Here is a 23,710-nt window from a genome sequence, read left to right as displayed (position 1 = left end):
GAAGAAAGTCTGAGTGGTCGATGTGGCATGTGCTTTCAGTCATGTGATGTGTCATACCAAAAAGGGTAATGACTAGTTTAATTAGTTAATTATATTGCATTAGAGCTCATATAACATATAGAAGTAAAATAATAATATAATTAATTCATTAAAGAATAAGTATGCCAAAGTATTACTGTGATTATTGTAAGTCATACTTGACACATGACACCATGAGTGTACGAAAGTCTCATTTAATAGGAAAGAACCATATAAAATTCTATTGTAATTATTATGAGTCTAAGGCTAAGCAAACAGGAGTTTGGAAACATGTTAATAATGATGATATATCAATGAAGTATGAAATAACGTTAGATTATTTAAATAAGAATGCTCCAGGTCAAAAACATCGTGGAGAGGATCAGACGAATAATGATATCCAAATCGATATACGAGATGAATCATCGCAGAACAAGAAGACTAATGATAGTCAAATAAATGATGAAGAAGATGTTAGTAAATTTTTACCACCACCTCCTAATTTAGTGGCATTTCCTAATCCACCACCATCTATATTTCATATGAACTATCAACCATCATTACAAGAACATACCAAACAGATTAAGCCAACTCATTTCATATAGATAAGTTCGTAGCAATGTAATATAGATATGTAAATTAGAATTATTGTAAAATTTTATAATTATGTTTATAATAGATATATATTATTCAAAGCTATATAAATGACGACTGTAAGGATAATAGTTTATAAGTTAGAGATTGATGATTACAATGATGATTATAGTGTATATATTTGATTTATTGTTTATTCAAATTAAATTTATAAATCAGCATCATCTTCATCAGGTAATGGTAAAGCAGTTGCTTGTTCCATTTCTTGTTGATATTTTTGCATTAAATCAGCATCAACTTGAACTTCTGGTGGAGCTAAAGCTGGAGAAGCTACGAATTCTAATTGAGGGTTACCAACTAATTTTCTTGCTAACCAAAGGAAAGGTTTTTCAAAATTGTAATTTGATTTAGCAGAGATATCATAATATTGTAAATTCTTCTTTCTATGGAAAGTAATAGTTTTAGCTTTAACTTTACGTTCTTTAACATCAACCTTGTTACCACATAAAACAATTGGAATATTTTCACATACTCTAACTAAATCTCTGTGCCAATTTGGGACATTTTTATAAGTAATTCTTGAAGTAACATCGAACATAATGATACCACATTTACCATTAATATAATAACCATCTCTTAAACCACCAAATTTTTCTTGACCAGCAGTATCCCAAACATCGAATTTTAATTCACCAAAATTAGTATGGAAACCTAATGGATGAACTTCAACACCTAAAGTAGCAATATATTTCTTTTCAAATTCACCGGTTAAATGTCTCTTAACAAAGGTGGTTTTACCGGTACCACCATCACCAACTAAAACTAATTTAAAGGTTGGAACTTCTTGAGTAGCCATGTTTGATATGACGATTGATTGATTGATTGATTGATAGATTGGATTTTCAAATACCAAATGATCAATTTACTAATACTCTGATAAAGCGCTAAGGATCATAACAACAACAATTTTTTCATGAAATTTTTGCTGATGAGAAAAAATTTGTTTTTCTGATTGGGCACGTGCTAAGTATCGTGATAATATAATCGTGATTTGTTGCGTGATATACGCCTGACCAAATGATGCGTGCCGCGTGTCATGTGACGTACTCCATATTTATATATATATATAATTGATTTTTACGATCATTTAAATTCTTAAATGCTTATTTACATATCCTATACGTATTGCAGTACATATTAATTGAAATATTCATATCTTACATCTAATTCAACTTCACCTTTTGGGCCCGACTCCGACCATTCTAGCCACATTATAACAGTATTTTATGTATGCAGACGATTGTTTCTGGTGAAAGTTTCATGTGAGATTCAAAAAAAAATAATAAAAAAAATAAATACCAACATTTTACAATGGTAACTCGAAGCTAAACTGTAAAAATGACAAAAAGACCAGTCCGTCTGGGAATACTTTCCAGTTCATTTGACGAAGTTTTGTGAAACCAACCGATTCGCAACCACTGGGAATGGACTATATATTAAATTAAACTATTAAGTTCATCGAGTAGTAACAATTATTCTAATAAAGCAATTATTACATCTGATCTGTTTATTACTTATTACAAGATTATACTTAATTCAATTACTTATTACTTAGTACAATTACTCTTAGTTGAATTTATTTACTGTAATACACAGCAACCTTTTGATATAAATTAAGTTGTGACTCCGAATTCGGGGCAGACTTTCCTTTATTTGGATTACAATTAATTATATTAAGTTATACGACATTTAACACACCATGGGCGATTATTACTGCATTAGGAAACGCAACGGTTATATGCAGTCGCAAGGGGTGATAAAAAAATTCTGTGAATGTAATAGAACTAAAACACTGTGTGTAGAACAAGAAAAAAGTAAGCCAGAATTAGGATTAAGAATTCCAAAAATAGACAAAGGAGACGGTGGAGGATAAGTGCAGCAAGTTTGTATTTACTTAATAGATACTGGTTAGTATTTGTGTTAGAGAGTAGTTAGTAATGATTTATTAGTGTGAGTGAGTATGTGTAGGGATTTATTAATATGAGTGATAAATAAAATGTGTTAGTGTGTTAGTTAAAATGTGTTAGTGACGTTGTGTAGCTGTGAAATGTAATGTAGTATATAATTGAGATTTTGTTCCTAAGGATAGATATTGCATGTTACGGTTATAAAGTTCGAGAAGTCGGCTTTATAAAAATAATTGCGAATTAATAATAACGAATTAAAGCCAGGTTTAGTGATGTCATTTAAGACGAGCAGGGTTATGAAAAAGGAGAGTAAATAAGATATAGAAACATTTATACCGATCAAGACAATGAGCATAAGGATGAGAGAAGTTGGTCGTATTGTATGGTGTAGTGAGATGACGCCTTACGAGAATTTCATATAGATTGTGAAATTCGAACCGATGAATAAATTGAAAAGTATAGAATATAATATTACAGTATAAGAATAGATTAGTTATAATAAAGAGTGAGTACTATAAACTAACTAACTTATTAATTAATGATGGAAATATGCCCAAAAGTTTCAGATGAATAAGATTCATCCAAGTATCTGGGCTGATATTAGAGGGTCCATTTGCGTTCTTGACTAGATTGTACATTCGATATTTTACTCTATGCAAAAGAGTTCTCTTGCAGATTGGTTTATTTTTTTAGACAAATAAATTATCGAGCGAGCAGAATTGTAGTTGAATGTCGTATAGAATTAGTTAATATGTGTGGCTAGATTACTTAGTTGTATGTAATTATTATGATAATATTAAGTTTATCAATTTATTCTACTGTCAATATTGTTTTTAGTAAGTATTCTCTATAAAATTGTAGTATGTGTCCTCTTAACACAGTTTATTGAGATCTCATTTTCAAAATTCTATTTTCTTAACACGCTTTTGGGACAGAAAATAAAAGATCTCAGTAGCGTGTTTAATGTGTAAACTAATTTAAAATTGCTGGTTAGACCCTCTATAATATTACATACTTCACTGACACTATTATGATGAGAATGTTGGTGAAGGGTAACGTTTAGTTGGGGTAACGGGTAAAGGTAGTACAAGAGTAAGAGGACGAATAATAAGTCGTTGTACGAGTAAGGGTATAGTTGCACAAGCATTCAATCAGTATGTTGGGAGACGAGCAGTTGGAGTGTTTATGCTAAATAGAGCCTTAGTGTGACAGTGAATTAAGGTTGTACTTGGCGAGAAGTTAGCTAGTAGAAATTTGGTGGATTGTGTCACGGAGCGTGAGGCAATGTATGCATAATATAAGTGTCCTATCACCACCAGTAATATTAATACTAATCATGCTATATACATATTAATTAATAGTCTAAGACAATTTGTCTACGTACATCATATTAATTACTAACACCACTAACTTTCTCATCAAGTATTAATCTCCATACACGTAACCTGTAATATTTCACTCTGTTATTGTTCTGTTAATAATTCTTATTATTTTTCTTTTTTTTTTTTTTCTTTACTTTATTATTATTTTAATTTAATTTTATTTCATTTCTTTTTTTTTTTACTTCTTTATTTATTTCTTTATTTCCAGTGCGTGTCCTTCGCTTTTTTCACCAGACCGATTCACCACTACCACCACTAAAACTATCACCACTTACCAATACTGACTAAAATTCACTAACTACAACTACAACTTCACTAAAAAGTAAATCTGTACCGTAAGCGTGCCCCCTCCCCTCGCTACCACTCGTTATCTTTCGCTACGGTCCATCCACTATCGACCCACGACCCATTAGTCCCCCCATGAACCACTAGCCACTCTCGCTAAATAATGTATCCTATATACTATTCTGCTCAGCAGCCTCTCCACCATCAAAACCAAAATCAAAATAATCATCACCATCAAAATTATATTATAGCTGCTGCTCCAAATCAAATGCCCCCAACTCCGTTGACTCCTGTTGACTTGAATTATTCTCATTCTATGATTCCTTCTAATTTGTTGATTGGTTCACCGTACTTTGCTGCGTCTCCTAATCCTAACTCCAATCATCATAATCAGTATATTTATCCTCCACCTCCAGTTCCTGTATCAGTTCAATCACCCTTACGATCAGTTCATTCTCCCTTACGATCTCGAGCTGGTTCTAGTACGAGTTTAGCATCATCTTATCGTAATAAGAATACCACCAATTATCATAACAATAACAATAACAATAATTATAATTATAATCAAAATCATTCATCACCATTCTTAACTCATTTAAATAATTCTAATACATCATCATGGTCAAATTCATCATATTCACAAAATCTCGATAATTTAAATTTATCTCGAACAGTAATATTAAAAAATATATCTGAAGATGTATCATTACATGATTTACTAGATCAAATTGATTATGGACCTATTGAATATTGTAAATTATTTTCCAAACAAACTCCTGATCAATTACTTGCTCGAGATCCTTCATTATCTCGTACAGTTAAAGTATGTTATATATCATTTATTAATTCTCATATATCTATTTTATTTCATTTAAAGTATAAGAATGGTGCTAATATGAGAGCTCTTAAGGCGGCACTTAAGAATTCTACTCATCTTAAGATTCATTTGAATGAAAATAATAACAATAATAATGCCAATAATATTAATAATAATAATAATAATAATAGTACTACTAATATTCCTGATAATGTTTCTGCTACCTCCAGTTCCTCATCTAATCAAGACTATATCAAGCTCAAGACTTTGAATTATATTTTGGAATTCAATGCTACGCGAAGTCTTCTGATTCGGTTCTCTGTGAAAACGACTCACGAACAAGTGGCCAGTAAATCGATTGCTGAAAGGTTAAGTGATCTTCGATTATTTATTCGTAATCAGTGTGAGAAATTTGGAGATGTTGAAGAGTTTAAGATTCTGTTGGCTCGTGAGAGTGATAAGAGAGAATTAGAAGATGTTCGAGAGGAAGAAGAAGAAGAGAAGGAAGAGAAGGAAGTAGAAGAAGAGAAGGAAGTAGAAGTAGAAGTAGAAACAGAACCAGTGACTGAACAAGTTAGTGAACAAGTTAGTGAAGAGATCAGTGATGATGTTCCTCTCGAACTTGTAAGTACCACTACTGATAAAGATCGTGTTAGTGGACAAGTCATTGTTCATTTCACCAGTATAGATTCAGCCATAAAGACGTATGAAAGTTATTTAAGACGTATTCAACATGATATTCAAAGATTAATTAATAATAAAGAAGGTACGACCAAGAAACGTCCATCGAAGGACGTTAATGAAGTGAATACTAAATATGATATTAAATTTAGTCAAGTGACATTCCAAAAGGATCGATGTGATCGAACTAAATTAGATAGTAGTTCAGTAAAGAAACTGACACTGAATTTGAATTTAAATCTGAATTTGAATCTGAATCTGAATCTGAATTTAAATCTGAATCTGAATCTGAATCTGAATATAAATTTGAATAATCAACACTTTGATGGTACCTTACCATTAACTCAAAAGCATATTCAAGAATTTAATCATAATCAAATTGATGAAGTTAGTACTGAAGTTACTGAACGTACAACTAATGCTACTGCCACAGAAGAAGAAGAAGAAGCTGCTAAAGCTGCTAGTTTAGTTGAAGATTTAAATTTAATTGATGATCATCAAATTCTTAAGGATGAACATTTAGAATTATCACCATCTTTAACTCCTCCTCCAGTAGTTAGTAGTAGTCCATTACCACCTGATCATGATGCTAATGATACAAATTCATTTGAAAGTACTTCAACTACAGGATTCCCCTCCGCAAGAGTAGGGTATCCATATATTCAATCCAATATAATAGTTAATCATTCTCAAGCTGTAGCAGCTCAAGTTCATGCACAAGCTCATGCACAAGCCGTACAAGCAGTTCAAGCCGCTCAAGCTCATGCTATGGCCATTCAATCCCAACTTATGGCTAATCATCCAACCATTAATCCTGATCCAATGAATGTGGGTAATAGAACCATTTATTTAGGTAATTTACATCATAAATCTACCATTGAAGAAATTGCTAATAATGTAAGAGCTGGAGGATTAGTTGAATGTATTAATTATCATCCAGAAAAGAAGGTTTGTTTTATAACATTTGTTGATTATAAAGTGGCACTTAAATTCTATTTAAATCATCAAGTTCTTCATCAATTAATTATTCATGGATCTGATATTACCGTAGGTTGGGCTAAACAACATAGTGGACCATTAAATCGAGAAATTGCTCTTGCTGTAACGGCCGGAGCTTCCCGGAATGTATATATTGGTATTAAAGTAATTAAACCGGAAGATGAAGATTATGAAAGTTTAAAATCAGATAAATCTAATAAAATTAGACTCCCGAATGAAATCATACTTCGAGAAGATTTTTCCCTTTTTGGAGAACTTGAACAAATTAATTTTTATCATAATAAAGATTGTGGATTCTTAAATTTTTTAAATATTGCTGATGCTATACGATTAGTAGAAACATTTGAAATTTCAGATTCGGAATTGGCTATAGATCGTTTAACTCAATTATTTAAACATATCCCAATTCAAGATCTTGAGAAATTCTACTATAAATATAAACCATTTAAGATTAGTTTTGCTAAGGATAGATGTGGTAATCAACCGAAATTTAGTTTTAAAAAGAAGTTTGGTCATGAATTAAATGGTGGATCAACTTATCAACTTTATCAACAAGAACAACAATTTAGAAGAGGATATCGTAATGGAAGAGATAAACATTTTGATACTGATACTGAAGAAGAAGTTGAAGTTAAAGATGAAGAGCCACAACCACAAGCATCTAAAAAGGTAATTGAAGAATCAGTAATTGATGAAACCATTAGTCCTGAAGCGGCTATGGTATTTGGAATCAGTACTGAATCTCAATCAGAAGCTGGGGCTGAACAATCACCAAAATCAGAATCAGTTACTCAACCAAATTCAACTGCAGAAGAGACAGATAGTAAGAAAACTGAAGCTGTAGATGAAGATGATGATGAAGATGATGATGAGGACGATGAAGACGATGAAGACGATGTTTCCATAATCATTGGATCAGATGATACTACATCCACTACGGCTCATAATAGTAATGACTCTAAGAAAGTTCCTAAGAATTCTCGGAAATCATCTAATTCTCATCATAATCGTTATGAGAAAATATATCATTCATCCACCAACTTACGTAGCTCTAGAAACTCATCGACTGTTTCACTCAATTCTCATTATGGTAAACTTCATCATCTCCAGAAATATCCCTCGGCTACAACTCCTTATGTTCAACCTCAACCCATGTTCTTCTATCCTGTAAGTGCACATCCATCCCTCTCTCGAGTTAATAGTTCAGGATCTATCAGACAACCATATATGTTACCTACTCCAACGTATGCAGTTCCACCTCCACAAGGTTATTTCCCACCCCAATATGTTCTGTATGGTCAACCACAACCACCACTTCATCATATGTCACTGTTACCACTGTCTACTCGACTGTCGGTTAAGAACATGTCATCGGGATCTCAAGTGATGGCGCAATATTTGGCTAAATCTCATAATGATGGAATGCTCTATTCGTTAGCTACTGAAGATTATGATCATAGTTTTGACTCTTATTATAGTCAGTAAAAAAAAATGTGTTATGTACGTAAATAAAGAAAGATATAATGTATATTATTATGGGTATAATTGTATTATAGTAGTAGACTATATATTAATATCAAGAGTAATGGCCGCATAAGTCCCCATTATTGAACTGGATATCCCGATTAGTATACCCACCATAAATAACAATCGTTGTAAAGTAGTTAATTCATAATAAAATAATTTTAAATAAAACATTAATGGTAATGTCATACATATTGTAAAACAAATAGCAGCTCCTAAAAATGATACAACTTTTCCAAATGTTGAGAATGCTAATGATACCACAAGTAATCCAATACAAAATATAATTCTACTAAAGATTCGAGATATTCGACGAAACATAATAATACTTGCATTAGATCTAGTGACATGTGACGGTATACCAGTAATTAATTCACCATCGGATTGTTTAATTAATAATAAATCATCATTAATTCCTAATAAATTCTCATATACAGTAATAATTGGTTTAGCAACAAGTGGTAATTTTGATAATGAAAGAAATCCCATTAAAAAACTTAAAGTAGGATTTATCCATTTAGGATATTGATTATTTAACATAAGATTCTTTATAATAGAATCTTGACATTGACTTCCATACATTATAAGTCCAATTATACTAAGACCTAATTCAAGTAAGAATGAAGTTGTAAATGAAATATTTGTAGATTTATTATACTTTATTGGATGTCTCATATCTCGATATAATTCAGGAAATACAGGATGTCCACCCCATGGAGCCATAAATAATCCTAAACTTAATATTAAATAATCATATCTTAATGGCCATAAACTAGTTGGTACAGGATCCCAAAGTGATCCTGGACTTTGAGTTATTGATAATCCACAAATTATTACAATTATTATAACTGTTAATGTACATGTTATACCAAGTAGACTTAACATTGATAAAATTGAAAGTGGGAATAATGATAATATAAATAATACCAGTACTACTATTGCTTTAAGAGCTGATTTACTTATTTGAGGTAATAAAATACTGAATGAATCAGTAAATAATAATATTAATGATAACATGGCTCCAATCATATCAATTAAAAAAATTATAGTTACAACTACTGCAACTGATTTACCTCCAAATATAAAGGCAATATCTCCATAAGTATTTAATTCAGGATGTTTAGCAAGAATTTTTCCAAGAAGTTTTGCTGTTTTATTAGTTATAATTGCACTAATTAAAAAGATTATTGATCCCAAGATCCAGCCTGAAACTTTAAATGCATATGGTAATGATAACATAGCAATACCCATAAGAGTATTAACAGAATTAAATACAGTTTGTGGTACAGTTGAATTCCCACTAATTAATGTAGCTTCTCCTGATTTAATTGAAATTGCTAATGAAGATCGACGTCTTATTAATGGTGATACTTCACTAGGAGGAATTTCTTGTTCAGGAAAATGAAATGTTCGAATATGATTATATCCTTGAGGTATTGGTTGATTATCATCAAGTCGATAATCAATAGTAATTTCTCCTTCATCCTGTCCTTCCAAGTATGGTGAAGTATTGGGAGAAACATCATCTGAAACTAATAAACTAGGACTTTGTTCTAATAAAGTTGACCCTATATATGATTGAGCTCGAGTATATGAATTTGCAAAATTATTTAAGGAATTTGGACCTCCTATATCGAGAAATGACGTACGTCTCGACTTCGGTGACCCAGGATTAAAACTCATTTTAGTCAATAATTGTCCAAATTGAATTCTAAAAATTGGATTATGATTTTAGTATGAAATTGAATATATCTAACTACTAAAAATTTAATTTTTATGAGGTTTAACTTGTTAATTATCAATACTCCACAGTCATCTCGTGTTAATTTATTAATTAATCTCATTGCAAATTTTTTGTTGCGTAGCGCATTCCCATTTGGTGAGGTCACGTGGAAAATCATATAACCGAATATAACCTTAATTTTTAAATTGGTAAACAGTATGGAAAAGATTTACGAATTACGTCAAATAGTTTACGAAATTGTCCAACTACAGGTTAATTATAGGGTAATAAAGGAATTACAATTAAACACTTTGAAAGTACCAATTTAGTTGACCAGAGCGCAGAGTAATGAAGTCAGTTTTATAGTTATACCAGTTATAAGAAAATCTCTAATAGAAGGTTGACTATCCCATAAACTGTAAATAAATGATAGTTTAAATAATTTAGTTTAACTGTCTTGGCGGATATATATTTACGAAATGATTACTTCTGGAAGATAAAGTAAGTGAATGTGAAATTGCTCCTAAGCAGGTAAATGTATACTCAATGTTAGTCAACTCTCGAGATTCAGATACAGACACATGGTCCTTAACTATTTCCACCTCGGGGATACATTTCATTCAGGGATAATTCAAATTCATTTCACTTTCATTTTGCTCTTACTCAATTCATTCAATTCATTCAATTCATTCAATTCATTCAATTCATTCAATTCATTCAATTCATTCAATTCATTCAATTCATTCAATTCATTCAATTCATTCAATTCATTCAATTCATTCAATTCATTCAATTCATTCAATTCATTCAATTCATTCAATTCATTCAATTCATTCAATTCATTCAATTCATTCAATTCATTCAATTCATTCAATTCATTCAATTCATTCTTTCTTTTTCAATCACAGGGATGATCAACATAATCTAATGCACCTGAAAGATTCCTAAACATTTCATTTATTATTTCCTTACTAATTTATTAGAATCCACCCCTCTTCTATCTTCATTAATTATCAATTGTTACCTTGTATGGTGCTTGTTGTCCAGTAGTGCCCAGCAAACATCTATTGTTGCAAGCCTTTGCAGCAACACAAAGCGACCCTCTGCAAACCCACCTTGACCCTAGACAACCGAGTAGTACAAAACACCTATACAACAACTGTCAACCCCAATGGTCCCTTCCAATATGTTGTTACGCTACTCAACGACTCGATCAATAACGACTTCATGCTAACGGTATTCGTATTAAGTCCTATGCTTAACAGTTGCAGTACTGGTGCTCTTCTAGAATGGGCCTGCATACAATATTGCTGCGAAATTTATTAACCCCAAATTTGCGCCTTCCCAATTCAACTTAAACTATCATTTAAAGTTTTATTCTATGACAGCCATAGTAAAAATTCGGATTAGTTCAGCTAGTTAAGAAACTTGAGTTAAAAATTGGTTGAGGGTTTCTATCACATATCGTCACGCGCAGTCCCCTAGTACGCTTTGTTTCCAAGTGATGTAGAGCGTGTAGAACCTCAGGCATTAGACATAATCTTGCAGCAAGATACGTCTGACCCACGAAATCCCACCGGATTATTTTCTGAATCACCCTTCCTATTTCAGCTAGTGGATTAAGACCTAGAATTTTGAATCCAATCAGGAAATTCAATAAGGGTTAGCTTTAGTTGTTCTATACTAAGCCATTTCAATTCCCTTCCTTACCTTAACTTAACTTAAATAACAATAACAATGACAATAGTAATAATAACAATAACCACATAAAATGAAATTCATTTAATTAACTCTTAAATTAAATTAATTTAGTAGTAAAAGGGTTTTTAGCGATTAATGTTACTTCTAACTAAAAAAGTTCCTGCTTATGCTAAGGAAGAACTTGATAATGTAAATCTGGGTTTAAAATACGAACTTCCGATATTATCACATCCCCTCTTATGACTTGCATTAGTAACTTTCAATTATTATGTCATTATTCACCTTGAAACTTTTTTTTCATTTATCTTGTGTTGTTTGTGTTGTTTGTGGCGATCCTAGGATGAACCAATGTAAACGACTGATTCTTCAGGCGACTTCATCCGTCGACTGCCTTAGCAATTATTCGTACTTAAATTATTTTTTATTTAAATTTATATAAATCAAGTTCCTTTTTTGGTTTATTTCTACATCTGTTATCAAGGTTTGAATTACATCTCTTTAATCAGTTGAAACTTTCATTATCCGACCCTTCTATTGTTGATATAATTCACGGAACTGGAATAGTCAGTTTATATTTAATCCTGAAAGAGGCCTAATATTATATTATATTCCATTTCTCTTGGATTTTACTACTTTAAGAGGATTTACTTATTGAACCTATACCTTCCTGTTTGAGAAATTTTTAATTCCCAGTAAAGATTCAACGCTTTTTAAAAGTGCTAAGCTTTCCTATATTCAAACGCTCTAAATTTTTCAAAAAAAAATACTAGGTTAAATGATTGATATTATGTCAACTCCAGGCCAGCAGCCAAACTGCCTTGAGTTTGGTGGAAGCTCTAATGAACAAGGGGGCAATTCAAATCAAAGCTCTTCTGATTCATCTCATTTAACTTCAGGAGTCCCACCTCATTTAGAAATTCACGCCTTACAAGGTTATCATCATTTACCACTTCAACAAGCAAGATCAAAACAATTTATGTTTGGTGAAAATCATTATTCATTTCACCAACCACCATATCCAATGACAAATGAATTTAATTTGGGACCAAATGATCCAAATGCCAATCAATCTTCAATAAGTCCTTCCCTTCCAATCAATTCAATTATTCCAATGGATCCTACTCAATTGAATCATTCACAAGAATTTCAGCAACATTTGAACCAATCTGTATCACAGCATCACCCCTTATTTCAACAAATGGGTCAACAGCACTTCACGCCAACTCATCACTATGCTAATCCTGCAGTTTTGTTTCAACAACAGCAACAGCAACAACAACAGCAACAACAACAGCAACATTTACAACCTATTGCGCAATACCCGCCAACACAACCTGGTGTATTCACTACGTCATTGTCAACCCTTTCTAGTGTACCTGATCATTTAAGTTCTTCTAGAAGAGTTAGATTACACCAACATTCTACTTCAACTGGATCTAAATCTTCACGCTCGAGCCATTCTAGGACATCTTCTTCCACTACAATTCATGAATATCCTGAAGTCATCAAACCAAAGGTGGCTACCACATTTTGGGAAGATGCTAAAACAATCTGTTATCAAGTTAGAGCTAGGGGTATTTTGGTATCACGAAGAGAAGACAATGACTACATTAATGGAACAAAACTATTAAATGTGATTGGAATGACTAGAGGTAAAAGAGATGGAATTTTAAAAACAGAAAAGACAAGAACGGTAGTTAAAGTTGGTTCAATGAATCTTAAGGGTGTATGGATACCTTTTGAAAGAGCCTTTGAGATTGCAAGAAATGAAGGGGTTGAAGAAATTTTGTATCCACTATTTGTTAAAGACTTGAAAACATATTATGAAACTAAGGGACATTTGTTAAAGAGTATAGATTCAGAAGAAGGTTCTTCTGTAAGTGAAGAAAAAGATGCTGATGCTGATGGAGATACACCTGTGGTGGGGAGCTCAACCATGATAGAAGAAAAATCTGGTCAACAAATACTCACTTCATCAACTGCTGGTTATAGCAGATCTACTAGTGATGATAGAATTTATCTAGATTCCCTAGGGCCATCCTCTGTAAAGGAAGAGCAAATGTCTTATTACTCAAGTAATCAAACTCCTAATCCCGATTACAAAGGTTGAATTAACAATGTAAATTGTTAATTAATTAAATTTCCTTCAAATTGGCAAAATTTAGATTGACTTTTATGTTTTATATTATGTGCCTGTATTTTCTTTTTTACTTGTATTGTTATTATTATATGTTATTTTCTACTTATTCATTTTCTCTGTCATGATTATACAGCCATTGCTATGATTCTAAATTTCTTTATATAACTACAAATAATTATATTGTATTACAGAAATGTAGTTGCAAAATCACCAATAAGAAAATGCAACGTTGTAATTTATATTATGTTAGAAAAATAAAACTAAACTATTCAACCATGGGGACTAAAGTACCTCTTATTCTTTGCTGTTCTTCTATGGTTTCAAATAATCCCTTAAATGTTCCTTTACCAAATCCATTATGATGGTGTCTTTGAATTATTTCGATAAATAATGTAGGACGATCGTGCAATGGTTTAGTAAATATTTGTAAAATATAATTACAGTGCTTAGATTTATTATTTCTAGTTTTTGGATCATAATCAACCAAAATGTTCAAAGATTTTAAAACTTGGAAATCTTCCTTTAATTTGATATCATCCTTTATTAATCTGGCTTCTAAAGTCTCATAATACTTCAAAGATGTAGTATTAAATTCAATACCTCTTTTCTTTAAGGAACTAACTGTGGAAATGATATCATAAGTTCTTAAAGCAATATGCTGAACTCCGGGACCTCCATTAAAATCATTAAATTCTTCAATTTGACCTCTCATTTTACTCTTAGCTGGTTCATTGATTGGCATTTTAATTTTCCCGTTACTTGAAGCCATAACTATTGATCTTAAAGCAGTTTCTCCAGTAAACACATCTTGCTCATCAACTGACCAAAACTTATGGAACCCGAAAATTTTGGCATAGAATTTAGCCTGATTCATCATTTGGTTCCAAGAATAGTTTTCAACGCAATGATCTACACAAGTTAATTCAACTCGGGGTAATAACAGATCTATCTCAGAAGTAGTTTCAATTATGCTTGAAGAATAATGTGGTAAGAAATTACCCTTATAATCAATATTTTCAATTAAAGTATGTTGAATATCCGTCTTTGGAATTGTTATAGTGGCCAATTTAACCGAGCCATGCTTGTCTTGAATAATTCTAGGAAGTCTTATAATTCCAGCACCAGCCTTTATTGATTTTTCAAATGCTTGGTCCACATTTTCTACTAAAAAAGATATATCCATTACACCTTCACAATGAGATTTTAAAAACTTTTGAATTAAAGAACACTCCATAATATCATTGTAAATTATTTCTGAATTATTGATTGTATTTATAATAAAATTATTGTAGTCATCAATAGATTTTCTGAAACTTCTTGAATTCACAATTTTATTATAAATCTTTTTACCTAATCTAAAGTTATGTCCATCGGAATTAGCCGATACCATTGAAGAAGAAAGTTTATTTGAAAAGCTTTCTATTCTATTGTTAACAAAATCAAATACCAAATCATCGATTGTGATCTTCAAATCATTCAAATAATCCAAATTATTAACCTCTTTAAATTTCTTTAAATCCCTTTGGAAATATGGTAATTTTAACATATTATCATCTTCAACCGTTTCCAAGGTATTGACTATTTCTAATACAACCTTTCCATTTGATATAACATGAGAAGCTACCAATCTCGAATCATTTTCTAAACCTTTATAAGCAATCTCTCTAAATCCCATGCATAAAATCAAATATTTGGACATTTGTTTGGCGTTTGAAGAACATAATTTTAAATGATGAAAATCAACAAATCCATCAGTACTCAACTTAGTTGTGGGGAATCCATTCAATAATAATTCATCAGGCGAGAAATCAACAATTGGATCTTTATTGTTATGAGGATAAAAAGGTAACTCATTTCTAAATAAAAATTCCGCCGATTCCGATTCCGATTCTGATTCTGATACTGGCAGAGGTATTGGTGGTGGATTTGTTGCAACTTGAGATAATTCTGAAGAGTTTGTGGATTCTGTGGTTGCAGTAGATGGTGCTGCGGAGGATTTGTTAAATAATGAATTTGAGCTGGATTCATTCCTGTTATAGTAAAAACTATGAGGTCCAATTTCCACTGGCAACACCATTATAAGTTAAATGATAGCAAGAATTGATAATTGGTTAAAGAAGATAAGAGCGAATAAGAGCCAAAATTAATTTGGCGCCAAAATATACATTTATAATATTTTTCGCAGTAATTTCGTCTATTTATTATACACAACAAAATATATAAACTTTCAAAAAATCAATGAAAGGTCAAAAATTAATGTTACTATCTAGAGTCTGAATCAGACTTCGCATGTTGGTAAGATTCAATACCAGTATCTGAAACCTTCTCTTGGGAGGAATGGATGTTACCAGTTTCGCTGTAATATTGTTGTTCTTTATCTTCTTGAACAAGATTAGCTTCTTCCTCTTCTGTTTCTTCTTCTTCATCCTTATTTTTCTTAATAGTAGCTAATTTTACAACATTCTTTCTACCTAAGATATGAACAGGATGGAATGGAATAAAGATTAACCCAGCAATAGCAATCATTAAAGCATCCAAAACCATTAGATATATCTCATGACCAATCAAATACCCATTCCATCCTTGAGCCAATTCTACAACTCTATAAACACAACGAATATAAATCACGACAACAGCAATACTTACAGCCAATGGGGCGTAGTAAAATATAGGTTTTTCTCTAATTGCTTTAAATTTTTGATTATAATGACTTTCCAAAACCTCAACACGATTTCTTCTTATAGACTTACTATTAAATAAAAATCTAAAGAAATTTTTGAATGAAGGTTTAATAAACTTTGGATCTTCAGGATTTTCTCTAGCATGTTTAAAGAAAATTCTATTCAAGAATTCAAACCAAAAACCAAGAAAGATAGTCATAGCAACTACTTGGAAAACTATACCTACAATCATAATATCACGACCAACTTTTGTGCTTCTATGTTGTTTTGAAGCTATAGATGCTTGACCCCCACCGGCAGCTTGAATTAAAAGAGAAAGGACATCACTAGCAATAAAGAAATATGAATACCACATTGGCTTTAATACTGAATATTTCCGACCATGAATAACTACCAATTGGGCAAACAAGAAATAAATCCCACCCATAATAAAAGCTGGTGCAATAGTTAATGTGACATATTGCAATAAGTAAAAGTTCATATTAGTATTATCTTGGAAAGATAAGACTCTACCTACGAATCCAGCAAATTCTAAACCAAAACCACTAAAAAAACAAATATTATACCAATGATATCTTGATATCGATAACATACCCACAATATAAAAGAAAATAATGGAAAATATAGTTAAATAAATGATATTAGCAGGACGACTTAAATGATAACCATATAAATTCTCATCATCTGCTAAAGCCTTTAAATTTAAAGTATTTATAAAAATAGCTTGAGTAGCTTGAGCTAAAACAGAAGATTCAGTAGCAGTAGCCAATACTTCTTGAGCACTGACAATGTCTAAGGATGCTCTAGCTCCCCTGAATGCTTGTGATATAGATATTAATGAATAATAATTTGTTTCCGTGGCCACGGCTTTAAAAACCAGAGATATAGTAGCTTCAAGGCCTGATAAATGAGTAGCATCAATGGATGAATAAGTAGGTGTGGCAGGTATTGAACTAGGAGTCCATTCAGCTGTGGCATATGCCACTAAGGATTCGAATAAAGACATCTACCGAACAACACTTCATAAGCTATGAATAATTAATTCATTTAAAATAAGATAATTTCTAGTACTTATGTACTCTCCACCCCGAAAAAATGGACCAAGAAAAAAATAAAAATAAAAGAAATACTTCCCTTACATCAGCACTATATGTTCAATATCAGGAGGTGAAATTTTTTGCTTAACTGTAAGGTCTATACTACAATTCGTGAAACACAGCCCACACAATGAGAGGAACTTATAACTTACATTTAGGGCAGTCTATAACGTATTCTGTAAGTATGATATTTGATTTTAGCTTAATAAAGCCATAGTGCAGTACGGATCGGAACAGGGCTGAGCTCAAAAAAAATAAGAATAGAGCCGTGAAGATTCTCTGTTATCTGATCCACATAATAATCGAATGTATCAGTTTCATGTGAAGTATAAAAGAAGAAAGATGGACGGTATGGTTGAAAGAGTACTGCGTGTATTGATATAACCTGCTTAGGACTATAATTTATGGATACAGAGCCACGATGGTGTTGTATATCAGTTTATTTCCTAATGCCGAACAACTCCGTGTTTTGTTTTTGTTTTTAATAGAACTATCTAATTATTATCAGCTCTGCGTAATATACTATCAGTATTAGTGTTACTATTATTAGTTCACTCTTACTCTTAATATCAGTCTTAGTCTTACTATTAGTCTTAGGTTTACTATTACTATTAGTTCTATTACTATTATTTTTATTATTATTATTATTATTATTATTATTTCTATTTCTATTTCTATTTATTATTGCTAATCCTATTATTGCAACTACTACTATTATTATTATTAGTATTACCTTTATATTATGGTTATTTGTGTTAGTCTATACAGACAACACAATTCCCCTAACGCACATTCACAATACAACAAAACCGGTATTCCTACTTACAATGTCTAGAGTCAGCGCTCATATATTGTTCGCTCATTGTTACAAAATATGCTTTTCGTTTGTCTGAGCCTCCCCGCCTGTCATATTTTTAACTTTACGAGAGAAAAAAATATTTTGATAAGACACAACGCGATGGCTGCAACCATGCCGGGAATAACTGTTGCAACACCGAGTGTTCAGCCTTACCCCAGTAAATCTACCAGGGGTTCTCTATCAGGTGATCTCAAACCAATACCATAGTCTATCACCCGATTTTCTGGTATTAATAATAATTAATAAACTACAGTAGATCAAAAGTTAAGTTCTATCCCATTCTATTCCGTATATAAAAGGTTCGATAACTAAAAAGTAAGGCAAAAGTAAACATCGCACAAGATAACTAAATATGTAAATATACCATATAAATGACACCTTAGCAAAGTGTAAGTTAGAATTAAAATCAAGCTCTAAAAGATTGTTTAGTAATACTGTTCTAGTAATACTTATGTTATGATATTTTATCTATTTCTCCAAGACATCTGCTGCTTGAACTTGAATATCAACAGTCTCGCTGCTACTCCCTTGTAAATCATCCAATTCTTCACCAGTATATTCTTTTGATTCTCCTTCAATAGGAGCATCCCCCTCCTCCTCTTCGTCTTCTCCATGGTGCAGAGTATCACTTCTATTCTTGATATCTTGTAAACTGATTTGTGAGGCATCTCCAAGAACAAGTTGTGGATGGAAAGGTACAAAGATTAAGGCAGCAATAGCAACCATAAATGCATCCAATACCATAAGATATACTTCATGAGTAATTAAATATCCATCAAATCCTTCGGCCAATTCGACAACTCTGTAAACACATCTGATATATATACAGAGAACAGCAATACTGATGGCCAATGGATAAAAGTTATAAATCTTTCTAATTCTCATTTCATGGAACTTAGCATTATAAAATTGATCAAGATGATTAACCTTATAGTTAGCAGCTGTTTTACCATTAAACAATAATCTAAAAAAGTTTAAGAATGAAGCTTTTTTGTAGGTAATATCATAGACACGATCACCAGTATTTTCAAGATCCTGGGATTTACCATTTTTGAAATATATTTTAACTAAGAAAGAATACCAAAATATCAGGAATACTGACATAGAAACAACTTGAAAGGCAATACCAGCAATCATAGTATCAGTTCCTGGCTTAGCATTTTCGAAATTGTTTGAAGCAATAGAAGCTTGAGCACCACCGGCAGCTTGAATCACTAAACTTAATACATCACATCCAATAAACATATAAGAGTACCAAAGTGGTTTCAATATTGAATATTGTCTACCATGAATAACCACTAATTGTGCGAATAAGAAATAAATTCCTCCCATAAGGAATGCTGGGGCTAAAGTTAAACAAATCAATTGTATCAAGAAATAATTACTATTAGTCATATCTCCAATAGATAAAACTCTACCAATAAATCCAATTAACTCACATACCAATCCTAAAGACCAAGCAACGTTATACCAATGAAATCTTGATTTATAAAGCATACCCATAGTATAAGCAAAAGTTAATGCAAAAATAACTAGATAAATATAATTTGGAGCTGGAACTAATGACCATACATTATATGGAATTTCATTCCAACGTAAATCCACAATATTCAAAGTTGCATCATATATAGCTTCTGATGCTTGAGCTATAACTTCTGAATCTGTAGCAGTAGCAAGAATATCTTCAGCTTGTATAATAGTCATGGAAGCTTCGGCTCCTCTTAATATTCTTGAATAACTGACAAAATTTTGTCTATTTACACCAGAAGTTAAGTGAAGTGCTGCTGCTGAAGCTACAGATTGAAGATCTGAAAGCTTAGTTGGATCTACACTTGATAATGCAGTTCTTGACACAAATGTCGTAGTTGGAGACCAAGTCGATGCCATATTTTTTTATATCCTTATTTCTATAAAATTCCTTTTAATTATACAATTGAGTTGATAGTATAATACAGTAGAATATATCTATTCATAAATTCGATTAATAAGAAGGGACATGTCTCGATATTTATGTAAAAGAAATTTTCCGAAATTATATCCTAAATCTGGCCGGTGATAAGCGGATTATTGTTCTAAAGCCGCCTAACTACCTCCACGTTATAGAGAAATCCTCATGAGGCCGAATGTCACAGCCCTGTTTTTGTTGACAACTTCTTCTGACCGAATTACTTACCTTATTTGGTAGGTATTGTCAATACACGATGGTGCGGATTGGCTATGCCTTTGTTCTACCATTAACTCCTGTTTCCGATTCCGTTAATTGAATGGGCTTATTTATTGCGATTATGTAAGCGCAACTTCATCGATTAATCAAAAAATACGTTAGATAATAATCCTACAATAGAGTATAATACGTTAGAATGGGTCATTATAGGTAGTACCACATATAATATTATCCTTGCGATAATTATATTTACTGGACCATGTTGTGGGAATTGCTTCTGTACCCAATGAGGTAATGATCGCAATAAAAAATATCATGAAAAATACGTAATTGAAGTCCGCCGCACGATCTCATTACCCATTTAAGCACTAAATGAGCACGAAGTATATCCATACAAGATAAGAGGACGGCTGTTGAGTTTCCGAGTAATGGAAGATGGTGCACCATCTGGTAGTTAATCAACTGGCGCAATTCCGATTTTAGTCCACCTACATGTACCCCGGTACTTCCCCTTAAATGAACAAAGAATTAGAAAGTATTATACTTGAACTTCAGACATGGATAATTGTATTATTTTCTAGACTCATATCCGTTATATGTGTCAATATCCATTCTTTGAAGATACTCCGAACCTTGGGTATTAGGAATACATCCACTCCGTTGATCATTTAAACTATTGACTTAAATTTGCAGTTGAAATTACAGTCTTTGAATACGCAAAGGCTGAAGGTTGTTCAAGCTAAAGCTATGCAATAGCTTTGAACATAGCCACGCCTTAAACATTTCAAATACGTCAAAGTCCGCTCACCTTCTCCGGTATTGGGCGCAAAATAAGTCCGCACAAGGCCGCAGGTTTTCCGGAGAGCTATCCGCACAAAACTAAAAATAAATTGGCTTACAATTATATTAACTTTTTCTTCGTGACTATCTTTACGTACAATGTTAAAAATAAAAAGCTTAGACCATCTTGTACTCACAGTAGTATCAATTCCTAGAACTCTTGAGTTTTATGAAAGAGTTCTTGGAATGGAACCTTTGCAATTCGTGTCACCCATTGATCCTACTACGACGAGGCATGCGCTAAAGTTCGGCCGCACGAAAATTAATTTGCATTCGGCTGACAAGCCGTTTAAACCGCATGCTTTGAATCCATTAAGTGGAACTGCTGACCTTTGTTTCTTACTTGATGATTCTAATTCTGGAGTTTCGGATATTGAAGGAGTTTTACAACATTTTAAAGAATTGAATGTACCAATTGAATTGGGACCAGTAAAAAGAACTGGAGCAAACGGAACAATTGATAGTGTTTACATAAGAGATCCTGATGAGAATCTAATCGAGATATCAAAATATTTATAGTATTAGTTATATAATGCAGACGTTGTATATTCTTTTGAATGCTGGTGTACACTTATATACATATTAAAATAATGAAATATTGTTAATTATATGGCAATATTTGTTTGAAGTTGATCTGGTTCTTCTTCGTATTCAATTTCAACTCTAGCTCTTCTCTTCTTCTTGTTCTTATCATCTGAAGTAGAAGTTGATTTACGTTTCTTACCTGAATCTTCATCATCACTTTCATCGTCATCTTCTTCATCATCGTCATCAGCTTGTTCACCATCAGATGAATCATCTAACCATCTTTCTAAATCTTCTAAATCAACTAATTCATCATCACCATCATCTTCTACATATTCGACTTCACCAACATCAGATTCATCTTCTGCTTCATCTCCACTTTCTAATTCGAAATCATCTTCTTCATCAAATTCTTCTTCTTGTTCAACTTCATCAACCTTACCCAATACTTTCTTCCAAATATTTTCATCAACATTCAAAGGTTTATCACCATATGCACCACTCTTTAATCTATCTAACAATTCCTTCTCTATGGCCTTTTCGATCTTTGCTGCAGCCAAAGCTTTACGTTCTCTATTTTCTTCTCTTCTCTTTACTTTATGTTTAACACCAACATAGTGTCTTTCTTCATCTTGCATAGCTAATCTTCTTTCTGTAATGGCTACTTGAGTTAATCTCGTTAATCTCTGTTTACATTTATGAATTAAAAACTTTTGCCAATATTGTAAATGACTATCAATTTGTGAAAGGGCCTTATTATAGTTCTTTGATAATTTTATTCTTTCCCATAATCTTGAAGGCATATGAGCACGTTCAGCAGTCTTCATATAGAGGTAAAGTTTTCCTCCCACATTCTTTACTGTAGCGTATCTTGCATTTGCTAATGGACATGACTGTCTGGTACATAACCCACTAACATTATATTCATTTCGACAGAAATTTTGATCTTTGTCAGTTCGTAATTTGAATGCACAGAATTGGTGATTTATCACTTGCCAGATAACTTCGTCAGACATAATATAATTGAATTTAATATAATATAGTTTCTTATAATGATGCTTATGATATAATTTAATCAGTTAATGATATTATTAACTTACTTACTCAGCAAGTAATTAGGTTATGCAATTTAATTGAATGGATGATATGTACTGATTCAAAAAAGATATAATGAATCAAAATGACTAATATAATTCCAATCACAACAAAAATAGTTCAAATGACTCCTCTATACTTTTTATAAGTCAGCTCACTTCACACTTACTGACTTAAACTATTGTGTTTGGTAATAGCTTTAATGATTTTAACAATATTATACTCCAAACTAGCAGCCTTTAGTGAAAAAAAATTTAAGATGTTCCTCATCTCCAAATAAATTTTTTTGGGCTTACATAATCAGGCAGCTTATGTATGCCAAAGTTAGCTTTACAATTATATCTTATCATAAAATTTTCTTAAATCGTTATAGACCTAGAGAGAAAGTAAATGTGATTATTGGAGAGAAACTACTTCAAAGTGACCAAAGTACTTCAAAGTCTAATATATCTTTTTATTGTGAAACTCATACATAGATATCCCTTTAGAACTTAGACTTGTAAATGCGCACTACCATTTTGTAGTTGCAATTTTTATTGCAAAAAATGTATTCCGCATAACTATCAGATAATACTATGGAAGATCTACAGCATAAAATCATTCATTCAACTTATTGAA

General features: G+C 32.0%; 10 protein-coding genes across 10 annotated transcripts; 4 read left to right on the top strand and 6 right to left on the bottom strand. All coding sequences in view use genetic code 12, as the record gives it.

Moving 5' to 3' along the window:
* Positions 1–108: 108 nt before the first annotated feature.
* On the top strand, positions 109–700 carry RJT21DRAFT_119277 (uncharacterized protein). Its single transcript, XM_064881338.1, has one exon. The coding sequence runs from the start codon at positions 162–164 to the stop codon at positions 621–623; it is 462 nt and encodes a 153-aa protein (XP_064739878.1). The 5' UTR covers positions 109–161; the 3' UTR covers positions 624–700.
* On the bottom strand, positions 701–1,549 carry GSP1 (Ran GTPase). The gene has a single exon (XM_064881337.1). The coding sequence runs from the start codon at positions 1,466–1,468 to the stop codon at positions 821–823; it is 648 nt and encodes a 215-aa protein (XP_064739877.1). The 5' UTR covers positions 1,469–1,549; the 3' UTR covers positions 701–820.
* Positions 1,550–4,177: 2,628 nt separating this feature from the next.
* On the top strand, positions 4,178–8,280 carry RJT21DRAFT_119274 (uncharacterized protein). The gene has a single exon (XM_064881336.1). The coding sequence runs from the start codon at positions 4,410–4,412 to the stop codon at positions 8,226–8,228; it is 3,819 nt and encodes a 1,272-aa protein (XP_064739876.1). The 5' UTR covers positions 4,178–4,409; the 3' UTR covers positions 8,229–8,280.
* On the bottom strand, positions 8,281–10,071 carry AVT1 (Avt1p). Its single transcript, XM_064881335.1, has one exon. It carries the CDS (start codon positions 9,948–9,950, stop codon positions 8,307–8,309), a length of 1,644 nt encoding a protein of 547 aa, XP_064739875.1. The 5' UTR covers positions 9,951–10,071; the 3' UTR covers positions 8,281–8,306.
* A 2,407-nt stretch (positions 10,072–12,478) lies between these two features.
* EFH1 (KilA-N domain-containing transcriptional regulator EFH1) lies at positions 12,479–13,885 on the top strand (the record flags this gene model as incomplete). The annotated part of the gene is made up of 1 exon (XM_064883140.1): positions 12,479–13,885. One exon carries the CDS (start codon positions 12,479–12,481, stop codon positions 13,799–13,801), a length of 1,323 nt encoding a protein of 440 aa, XP_064739874.1. The 3' UTR covers positions 13,802–13,885.
* A 154-nt stretch (positions 13,886–14,039) lies between these two features.
* Positions 14,040–15,683, bottom strand: RJT21DRAFT_93807 (uncharacterized protein). Its single transcript, XM_064885694.1, has one exon. The coding sequence runs from the start codon at positions 15,528–15,530 to the stop codon at positions 14,097–14,099; it is 1,434 nt and encodes a 477-aa protein (XP_064739873.1). The 5' UTR covers positions 15,531–15,683; the 3' UTR covers positions 14,040–14,096.
* A 327-nt stretch (positions 15,684–16,010) lies between these two features.
* RJT21DRAFT_119270 (RTA1 domain-containing protein) lies at positions 16,011–17,649 on the bottom strand. Its single transcript, XM_064881334.1, has one exon. The coding sequence runs from the start codon at positions 17,516–17,518 to the stop codon at positions 16,094–16,096; it is 1,425 nt and encodes a 474-aa protein (XP_064739872.1). The 5' UTR covers positions 17,519–17,649; the 3' UTR covers positions 16,011–16,093.
* Positions 17,650–18,732: 1,083 nt separating this feature from the next.
* RJT21DRAFT_119269 (RTA1 domain-containing protein) lies at positions 18,733–20,496 on the bottom strand. Its single transcript, XM_064881333.1, has one exon. The coding sequence runs from the start codon at positions 20,353–20,355 to the stop codon at positions 18,937–18,939; it is 1,419 nt and encodes a 472-aa protein (XP_064739871.1). The 5' UTR covers positions 20,356–20,496; the 3' UTR covers positions 18,733–18,936.
* Positions 20,497–21,325: 829 nt separating this feature from the next.
* RJT21DRAFT_24918 (VOC family protein) lies at positions 21,326–22,034 on the top strand. Its single transcript, XM_064883877.1, has one exon. The coding sequence runs from the start codon at positions 21,572–21,574 to the stop codon at positions 21,989–21,991; it is 420 nt and encodes a 139-aa protein (XP_064739870.1). The 5' UTR covers positions 21,326–21,571; the 3' UTR covers positions 21,992–22,034.
* Positions 22,035–23,208, bottom strand: MAK16 (ribosome biosynthesis protein). Its single transcript, XM_064883876.1, has one exon. The coding sequence runs from the start codon at positions 23,011–23,013 to the stop codon at positions 22,078–22,080; it is 936 nt and encodes a 311-aa protein (XP_064739869.1). The 5' UTR covers positions 23,014–23,208; the 3' UTR covers positions 22,035–22,077.
* Positions 23,209–23,710: the final 502 nt, after the last annotated feature.

This window comes from Scheffersomyces amazonensis (genome assembly GCF_036850825.1).
Source record: "Scheffersomyces amazonensis strain UFMG-HMD-26.3 chromosome Unknown RJT21scaffold_2, whole genome shotgun sequence".
Classification (NCBI taxonomy): Eukaryota; Fungi; Ascomycota; class Pichiomycetes; order Serinales; family Debaryomycetaceae; genus Scheffersomyces; species Scheffersomyces amazonensis.
This window is presented reverse-complemented; position numbering and strand designations above follow the sequence as displayed.